Source organism: Arachis hypogaea, unplaced genomic scaffold, assembly GCF_003086295.3.
Source record: "Arachis hypogaea cultivar Tifrunner unplaced genomic scaffold, arahy.Tifrunner.gnm2.J5K5 arahy.Tifrunner.gnm2.scaffold_42, whole genome shotgun sequence".
NCBI lineage: Eukaryota > Viridiplantae > Streptophyta > Magnoliopsida > Fabales > Fabaceae > Arachis > Arachis hypogaea.
This window is the reverse complement of record NW_027255474.1, coordinates 21133-31224: the sequence shown is the minus strand read 5'-3', so window position 1 is coordinate 31224 and position 10092 is coordinate 21133. Positions and strand designations below refer to the sequence as shown.

Sequence of the window (10092 nt, the reverse complement as noted above, 5' to 3'; positions counted from 1 at the left end):
GTGGAGCTGATGGTTGGGAGTGGCAGTGGAGGGTTCTTCACTCTTCAGTCTTCACTTCTTCGAAGATTTTGGAGAATAGAGATTATGGATTTTGGATTTTCAATTTTGGGAGTGGCAGCCTGCAAGTCACGCGTTCTTCATCCCCCTTTTTTTTTTTAAACAAACGACGCCGTTTTTCTAGCAGGGAAAAAACCGGCACCTATAAAAACCGGGCCGGTTTGCCTGGTTCACCGGTTAACCACCGGTTCAATCGGTTTTTTTGCCGGTTTTTTGCAGCGCAGTTTTGCAGGTGGACCGGACCGACTAGGTGACTAGTTTCCGGTTAACCGGATTGAACCGACCGGTTCGGTTCGGTCTGGTTTTCAGAATATTATATTATACTCTTTTTTCTTCACTAAGGTTTTTTTTCCCCTGAATTTTTCTTTAGTAAGGTTTTAATGAGGTATTATCCTAAATGGGCATCCAAGGGGAAGTGTTATGATAAAAACAAATTAAATGCCCATTTATGAGTTTGGGCGGCTAACCTTTCCTATATTGAAGAAATTGTTTTCCAAAACAAAATGAAATTAATAGCAATGCATTTGTACCCCTATAAATAGGCATGACCTGATACAAAAGAGAGTACAACAGCAATAACCAATGTTCTGAAAATCGGACCGAACCGACCGGTCGAACCGATTCAACCAAAAACCGACAAAAAAAACAGTCCGGTCCAGCATGTAAAATCGCAAAATTAAAAACCGCTCAAGAACTGCTGAACCGGCTGGTTATCGGCAGGTCGGACCGGACCGAAACCCGGCCGGTTCACAGAAAACAACCTCGTTTCCTTCCTTGAAAGGGAAAAAGTTGCGTGTTATCCCCATTCCCCCTTCTCCAACTCCTTCCTTCATCAAACCCTAGCCTCCACCAAAGAAAGCAAACCCTAGCCTCCACCAATAGTTGTCGCCGTCTGTCGGAGTGAGAGACTGCTGCCGCCGTTCATCGCACTCAAGAACTTCCGTCTTCGTGCTCTCGGGCCTCTCGCCGGATCCTCCACGTCGGGTGCTCGCATCTCGCCGTTCTCCTCTGTGCTCGGCTGCTTGCGCCTCCCTCCGCCAGTGAGTGCTCGAGCTGTGCGTGTTGGTTGCTGCTCGTCGTCCGTGGTTGTCTCTGCTCGATTCTGCCTCCCAGCCTCACTCGAGTCTCGTCTCAGTCACTGGCATCTCGTGGTTCGTCTGTCTCGTTGCCGGCGGCAGAAGCAACTCGTGGGGTGGTCGCCGACTCGCCGTCGATCGTTCGTGAGTCCCTGCACCATCGCTTCCCTGTTCTCTCTTTTCAGATTTCCCTTCTCCCTGTAATTTTGCATGTTGCTGAATTGCTAATCAAATTTGCCTTGTTGCTAATCTAAATGTTGCTGTAAATCGGGACTTTACTTGGATTTGTTGAATTTGTTGCTGTAACTTGAATTTGTTGCTTCCCAGTCACAGAATCAGAACAGAATACTCAGTCAGTGCTTTGTTGATTGGTTTTGCTTACTGCTTCTAGGCTTTGAAATCAGTTTATGATAACTGTGATGCAATTATTTAGTTGGATAACTGATGTAATTATTGAGTTCAAGAGATTGAGTTTTTGATTTGCAAGGTGATTTTTGGTTGATTTTTTATTTAATTTGGTAATGATGTTTATGATTGGGGTTATCTGATTGTAGGCAGAATTGTGTTGTGTTGAATGGCTGAATGTTGTAGGCACCAGGTAAAATTGTGTTGTGTTGAATGGATGAATGCTGTAGGCAGATATGGTCTTGTGTTGTGGTTAAGAACATGCTTATAATTTTCATTGTGTTAGGTTAAGAACATGGTTAATGCTATTGTTGAATGATTAACTCTACTGCTACTGTTGGCTGTACTCTATTTGATTGTTTTTTTATGCTGTATTGAAAAAAAATTATGCTTAAACTTTGATAATTCTTTGTTAATTTATGTTAAAACGATACTAAAGCATGAGCTTTTGTCTGAATGATTAAGTCTTCTCTGTTGTATTGAACTGAATTTATTTATTAAATTTTTTAGTTAAATTTAGCTAAATTGTATCTTGTTTTGAACTGATTAAAATGAATGATGGAATTTTTATTATTGAATTTTTATTGTTAAATCTTGTTTCCACTTTCCATTGAAAAAAAGAAACTAAAAGGAGAAGAAAGAAACTATAGAATATTAAGTTAATTCCCACAAATTATAAACTGTTAATATCTATTTTTGTACAATTGTTCTCTCTGTTTTAGATGTTGAGTATTGCTAATTTCTGAAATGTTAGTGCTCAACCCCTGCACATTTGGTCTATGTTCACTTATCTTTTCAATCATTTGGTTGCCAAAAAATCAAGGAGTTTTAATTTTTATTTGTTTTTTTAATGAGCTTCAAGTCAATAAAATTATTGAATGTGACCTCTATGATGTATTGCACATAAGATGCTTTTCCATTCAAATTTAACCTTACATAAAGGACATATATTTGGTAACAATTGTAATTAGAAGCTTTCAACTGGTACTTTCTCATGTTTTTAGAGTTTTGCATATTTCTAATAAGCTTACCTGTATAAAGCACCTTATAATTTATTTATTATTCTATTTTAAAACGATTTATCCGGTTGAATCACCGGTTGGATCGGTTAGACCAATAAACCAGTAAACCAGTGACTAGAGCGGTTTGATGACCGGTCCGGTTCTCTGAACCTTGGCAATAACAAAAGAAAATACTTTCCCTCTCTCTTTTTCACTACAATAAAACACTTTTATTTTTTTCTCTTCACATACTACTAATATAATATTAATATATTATAATAGTATAATAATATTGATAAATACTAATAATAGTGTCTTTTATTTATACTTTATTTTATTACCTCTTTCTTATCTATTTTACAACATAATAGTGTAATACACAATAACAGGGGGCGTGGGAGTCAGAACTCAGAACGGAGGGGGAGTGGCTTTGAAAACAGAGGGAAGAAAGAAGAAAAGCTACAGGTGAAGAAGTGAGCCCCCACCGGCGAAGGAGAGAGATCGCGAAGAGAGAAAAGACGAAGAAGAGGCCACGCCGGTCTAGAGAACAGAGAGGAAAAGAAAGGCTCGGCGGTGATAGTGTTGCTGCTGTCAGTGAAGACGTAGCAGCTCGGCAACAAGATGGTGACGCCGGAAAGATCACCGGTAGGATTCATCCTCAGAGATGGAAGAGAGGACCGGCGGTGTAGCAGTGGTATTTCTTTTTAGTTCTCTTTCAGAAAAAGAAAATTACAATACTATTTATGTGGTAGATTTTAGAGTGAGTGAATGAGTTTGAAAATGTTTATGGTTTGGGTGTTTGATACTTTGATTAGTTTAGTATGTGGTTTGACTTATGGCGGAATGTTTGATGGTATTGTTCCGTGTATGTGTTTTGTGAATTGGATGCAAGATGAAAAGGGATTAAATGAACTTTTAGGACTGAATGGTTGTTTTTGTGGTGTGAATATTGGTTCGAATGAAAATATAGAGAATGAAAATAACTAACATTAGAATTTGGGATATAGAGTTTAAGATTTTGGATTTAAGGTTTAAAATTTAGAATTTAAATTGATAAATGTTAGGGAAACAATTTTTTTTAACTAACATCAACTTTTTTGAAAATTATTTTTTTTAACTCAAACTTTAGATCCTGAATCATAAAACTTTAACTCTAAATTCTAAATTATAAATCCTCCAAAAAGAATGAGAAATTTTAGAACTAAAGAAAAAGCCCACTAATGTTGGCTAAAAGTTGGCTTCTTATATTTTCTCTTTAAAATTAAAAAAAAAATAACTATTGGCTAAAAGAAAATTAGCTCCTAGTTGAAGTCTTTTAAAATAACCAAACAAATAACTAAGCACTCACACCAGTTTATCTTCCCGCCACTACAGCTGCATAAGCTCTTGAACACAAAGAAACAACTAAGAATCAAGGCCCCCTAAGGACAAAGCCATCGATTCATGTATTATTCAGGGCTTGTTAGGAACTTTGTTTTAACGCTGAGTAAACGCCACGTGTCCTCCTCCTCCGGCCTCGGTTGTGGCTCCACCATGTTAGTAACCCCACTCCCATCACAGTTCAACCAGAGCATGTTCAACAATGTCGTTGCCTCCAACAAGCTCATCGCCAATTACCTTCGATTGGGTGACATGGATTCTGCTCTCCAAGTGTTTGATAAAATGACAGTGAAGAGCACCGTTACTTGGAACTCTATCCTTGCTGGCTACGCCAAGAATCTTGGGAATTTTGAAGTTGTACGCCAAGTTTTTGATAAAATTCCTGAACCGAATAGTGTGTCTTATAATATCATGCTGGCGTGTTATTTGAACAATTTTGGCATCCACAGAGCCCGTGCTTACTTTGATGTAATGCCTGTGAAGGATACGACGTCTTGGAACACGATGATCTCAGGTTATGCTCAGATTGGATTGATGGGCGAGGCGCGCATGATGTTCTTGGCAATGCCAGAGAAAAATACTGTCTCATGGAGTGCGATGGTGTCGGGGTATGTGGCTTGTGGAGACTTGGATTCTGCAGTGGAATGCTTTTATGCTGCAACTGTGAAGAGTGTGATTACCTGGACTGCCATGATCACTGGGTACATGAAATTTGGCAGAGTTGAGTCTGCCGAGAAATTGTTCCAAGAAATGTCTCAGAAGACTTTGGTGACATGGAATGCTATGATAGCTGGGTATGTTGATAATAGCAGGGCAGAAGATGGGTTGAAGCTTTTGAAGACAATGTTAGAGACTGGGGCCAAGCCTAATGCTGTGAGCTTGACTAGTGTGTTGTTGGGTTGTAGTAACCTATCAGCATTGCAACTTGGTAGACAAGTTCATCAGTTAGTTTGTAAATCTCCATTGAGTAGTGACACCACAGCCGGAACTTCATTGGTTAGCATGTATTCCAAATGCGGGGAGCTGAAGGACGCGTCGAAATTGTTTGTGCAGATCCAACGGAAAGACCTTGTATCATGGAATGCAATGATTTCTGGTTATGCACAACATGGAGCTAGTGAAAAAGCTCTGGAGTTATTTGATGCAATGAAAAATGATGGCATGAAGCCAGATTGGATTACTTTTGTAGCAGTATTTTTAGCTTGTAACCATGCAGGATTTGTAGATCTTGGGGTCCAATATTTTGATGCTATGATAAGGGATTATGGAATTGAAGCTAGGCCAGAACACTATGCTTGCATGGTTGACCTTCTCGGTCGAAGTGGAAGGTTATCTGAGGCAAAAGACTTGATAAAAAGTATGCCGTTTAAGCCACATCCTGCCATCTTTGGAACGCTTTTGGGAGCTTGTAGGATCCATAAGAACCTAGATCTGGCTGAGTTTGTTGCCAAGAATCTACTTGCGCTTGATCCTAGTAGTGCAACTGGATATGTTCAATTGGCCAATATTTATGCAGCACAAAATAGATGGGAGCATGTTGCTAGGATTTGGAGATCGATGAAAGACAATAATGTAGTGAAGACACCTGGATATAGTTGGATTGAGATAAAGAGTGTGGTGCATGAGTTTCGGTCAAGCGACCGATTGCACCCAGAATTGGTTTCTATACATAAAAAACAAAATGAATTGGAGAAGAAAATGAAGATGGCTGGCTATATTCCGGATCTTGAGTTTGCATTGCATGATGTGGAAGAGGAGCTGAAAGAACAGCTACTTCTATGGCACAGTGAGAAATTGGCAATTGCATTTGGACTTCTAAAGGTACCATTAGGTGTTCCAATCAGGGTATTCAAGAACTTGAGAGTTTGTGGAGATTGCCACACTGCAATAAAGTACATATTAGCTATAGAAGGAAGAGAAATCATTGTTAGGGATACCACTAGGTTTCATCATTTCAAGGACGGGTCCTGCTCCTGCAGTGATTACTGGTAATCTTGCCATTATGCAACCAAAACAATGCAATTGAATTCAGTCAAAGGACATGTCTATTTAAACCAATTAGTTCAATGAACTTCATTATACATGCCAAGAACAAAAAGTTTCACCTTAATGAATTTTTCGTTTTCACGCCAAACTGCCTTTGTTCTCCTTCATTCTCACGCCACTTCTTCCTTGTTCTCTTTCGTTTTCACCCCACTTCATCTTCTTCCTCACCTTCGTCTACTCTCATCGTTGCCACTCACCATCGTCTCGTGCGCTCACCAGGTCATCATTCTTTGTCTCAGTCTCTATCCTCTCTTTCTCACTTGTTCTCACTCACTCTCTCCTTTCAGTGTTGATTTTTTTTATTAGGTACAGTTGCAACCGTCAAGTGAAAGCTCTGACGAAAGTGAACAAACCATCCGAAACATCCTTGCTGCTTTCTCTCAATCAGATGATACAACTGATTCAGATCCTGGTCCTCGATAATTCGAAAGCCAAGACTCACTCTGGTAACACTATCATTTTTACATATATTTCATTTGAGTTAGAATAAATCTTAACTTATAATTGTGTACCTTTATATCAGCCCACCACTGTTGCTCACTAAATCACATCTCCTCTGGTGTCTAATCAACCACTTCTACAACAACATCATGATCAGGGACACTCCACATCCCATGATCCAATCCAAGTTACAGGTCCGTTCAGCCACTACTAACTGCCTTTTCACCTCCCTTTGGAACACAGGTGGTTGATTTGACAAAAGATCATTCACAACATTCTCCAACACAGACTCGAATCTTTGGGCCAACCTCACGGAACAACCAGGCTGCACTTTCTGCTGAAAACCAAGTGGCTCCAGGCTCCGACTATGTCTCTAGAGTTGCTGAAACTACCAATTCAGGTTCTTCTCGATCCAGGGTCTTAGAAACTCCCCAAGGACTCTCAAGTCCCCCTCAACAGACTGAATTTCAAACTCTCCCTCGACAAGGATATGGAAACTTGGGTGCTTCTACTACACCTACAAGTGCTACATTGGCCAGCCTAATCTCTGTCTTAAATCAAGTCGTCTAAGAGGATGAAGTGCCTATACCAGTCCCAATACTTCCAAGACCTTCTACATCTAGTCCTTCATTCGAGTTGAATGTTAATACTCGAGAATAACTTCGGTCACTTCTTAAACTCTTGGACCATCCACCTGCTGCATGGATCAATGATACAATTCTCAACCAACTTTTATTTGATCTTTCAAATTCTTCCTTTGAACTCCCGGCTTCTACTCCACATTCTGCCATAGTCCAACAATTCAAACAGCTTGCCAACAACAGCGTAGCTTTCCAAAACAAACTCCAAGAGATCGAAAATGAGGAAGCTAAGATCAAAACTGAAGTAGAGGGTTGTGTCGCAGCCCTTCAACCAATCAAAGCTTCCCATGAAGAATTCGATCTGAGAATCCCTCATGTTATTTCTATTCAAGCTTTTTATGACAAGGAAGAGATAAAACTTGAAACAGAATTAGCCCAGATCAATGAAAAGCTTACTAAAATACGCAAGAGACGAGCTGATATAGCCATACCTCTGACTACTGCCCAGCAAAAACAACATCTCATCCAAGAAATTGTTTCGATTGAGACCAAGCAAGAAGAATATGAGAAACAACTTGAGAAAGTCCAATTCGACAAGTTCAAGCATGCTGAAGACTCATAGAATATAGCATTCATTGCTCGTTGATAAGTTGTACTAGCATTTTTCAAACCAAAAGGCATAACTACCCATTCATAAGTGTCCAATGCCCTAGGACAACGAAAGGTAGTTTTGGACACATCATCATCCTTAATAAAAATTTGGTTATATCTTGAATAACCGTCCATAAAACTTAAAATTTCATTCTCTGCTGCAGAATCGATCAACATATCTGCAATCGGTATAAAGTATTCATCTTTTGGAGTAGCATTATTGAAATCTCGAAAATTAATGCATACTCTCAACTTCCCATTTTTCTCCATCACAGGTACAATATTCGAAACACATTTCACATATTGTGCAGTTCAAATAAATTTTGCTTTAATCAATCATTCTATTTCTTCCTTAATCTTTTGATTGATTTCTGGAGCAAAACGACGAGGGGTTTGCTTTACAGGACGAGAGCATTTGGTTTCAATGCTAATCGATGCTCTACAAGAGAACGATTGAGACCAAGCATCTCATGATAATCCCAAGCAAAACAATCTTTAAATTCATATAAAAGATGGAAAAGTTCAGTTCGAAAAGGATCAACAAGATCTTTACAAATATATGTAATTCGAACATCATCAAGACTTCCTAGATTAATTTCTTCCAAGGGACCTTGAGATTCAAACCCTTTGAAATGGTCATCATCTTTTACTAAATATTTTTCGAAGCCCAAAGGTTCTAAATCATAAATGCAATCAAAAGAAAAATCAACAGATTCATAAGGAATTGAATGTACTTGATCATTTACTAAATTAACAACAATATGATTTTCAACACCGTGTATCTCTGCTACTATGTCAGCAGTTCGGTTTGAAACATCACTTGGATTACATAAAGAAGAAATATTTATACCATGACTAAACTCGATTGAACAAATCGAGCCATTACAACTACTAGAAGAACTTATATTCCTACATGATCCCACTTCATTAGAGGAACCACTTTTATTTCTTTTAACAAGATAATTACTTAAATAATTATTTAAAATTACCAGGTAATCGAAAACTTCCTCAACCTAGTCCATAGGGCAATATTTTAGGAGATCTTCAAGATAGACAGTCCCAGCCAGTTGGAGTGAAATTCAACTCTGGGTAGCGCAACTTCACTATCAAACCTTCTGAGGACAAGTAACAACCTTCACAATTATAAGAGTTCAGTGTCCTGTCAACATTCAAAGGCTTTAACTTAGGATTATATATCCTGAAATCAATATGCAGTTGTTCGACATAAAGGTTCGAATATGCCTTAATGATTTCAGGCTTGCCATCCTTCGTCCAAAGAAGAACACTTTGATGCACAGTAGAAGGTACAACCCCTACACCATGGATCCAATCCCGTCCCAACAAAGCATTATAACTTGCTTTTGATGGAACACCACGAACACAGTGTTTCGTTCGGATGATCCAACCTTTACAGTCAAAGTGACTAGCCCTTTTGCTGGAGTCGAAGCCTCACTAAAGTCTGTTACAGCAATGTTTGTGGAGACCAAATCATCAAGATGCTTTCCCACCTTCATTAACATCCTCTTTGGAAAGAGACTAATTGCCACTCCACCATCAATCAAGCCTTTATTTACTTTGATCCCACTTAAAGTGGTGGTTATATGGAGCGGGCGGAGATGAGACATTTGTTTTTCAGCAGGCCGAAGAAAATACCACGGCTCATCCTTAATCTAGATGAAGGAAAATGCTTCCTCATCCTCCATATCATAATCTTCCTCTAGATCACCTTCATATTCCCCCAGATACTCAGTTGGAATAATCGAGATCGTTCCAACCATATCCTCATCCCCTTCTTCGAAGTACTCCTCATCGACATTAACTTCCTTGTCCTTGTCGCCTCCAGAAGAATGAGCTATTGCTTTGCCTTTCTCCATATTTGCAGGAGATGAAATTCCCTTTGGGCACGTCTCTCCATCAGAAGGAAAGACAATCCGGGAATGAACAGAATGCGTTGCCCCCTTACTCTTAAAGCTTCATATTTTGATTAACATTTCTTCTCCCCCTACCCTTGGGGTATCCTCTGGCTCGACCACGATAATAAGGATTTAATTTTGAGGAGGTCCTCAATGTCCCCACTATGGGTTCCTTCGATAGAGGGCATCTCGATTCTGGAACTCCTGACAGTTTCGAATCCATTACACACCTATAGCTTGTGACCGGCTTAATGGTGCAACCATATTTTGCTGAGGGGTTTTAGAGCTTTGACCCTAAACACGCCGAATCGGCTACCTTTGGCGCACCTGCTCTTCTCTGTGAGCCAATTCTTTATTCATTCTTTCTTTCTAGAAAATTGACGCTGCTTCAGCATCAAACACAGCGTTATATCGTGGGCATAAAGACACATCACGATCTTTAATCTTCTACTGTACCAAGAAATCGAGCAAGCCATCTCCTGCTCGAGGGTACACAGATCGAACTTGTGACTCAATCATCAAGAGCCACGTCGAAGTCGTA

The 10092-nt window shown here is 39.5% G+C and overlaps 1 protein-coding gene and 1 long non-coding RNA gene across 2 annotated transcripts; both read left to right on the top strand.

Annotated features, from left to right (window-relative positions):
• The first annotated feature begins 837 nt into the window (after positions 1 to 837).
• Positions 838 to 3465, top strand: LOC114927117 (uncharacterized). Its single transcript, XR_011879408.1, has 2 exons — positions 838 to 1277; positions 2929 to 3465. It is a non-coding gene; the product is annotated as an uncharacterized lncRNA (long non-coding RNA).
• A 365-nt stretch (positions 3466 to 3830) lies between these two features.
• Positions 3831 to 6053, top strand: LOC140172912 (pentatricopeptide repeat-containing protein At4g16835, mitochondrial-like). Its single transcript, XM_072231835.1, has one exon. The coding sequence runs from the start codon at positions 3983 to 3985 to the stop codon at positions 5909 to 5911; it is 1929 nt and encodes a 642-aa protein (XP_072087936.1). The 5' UTR covers positions 3831 to 3982; the 3' UTR covers positions 5912 to 6053.
• The last annotated feature ends 4039 nt before the right edge of the window (positions 6054 to 10092 follow it).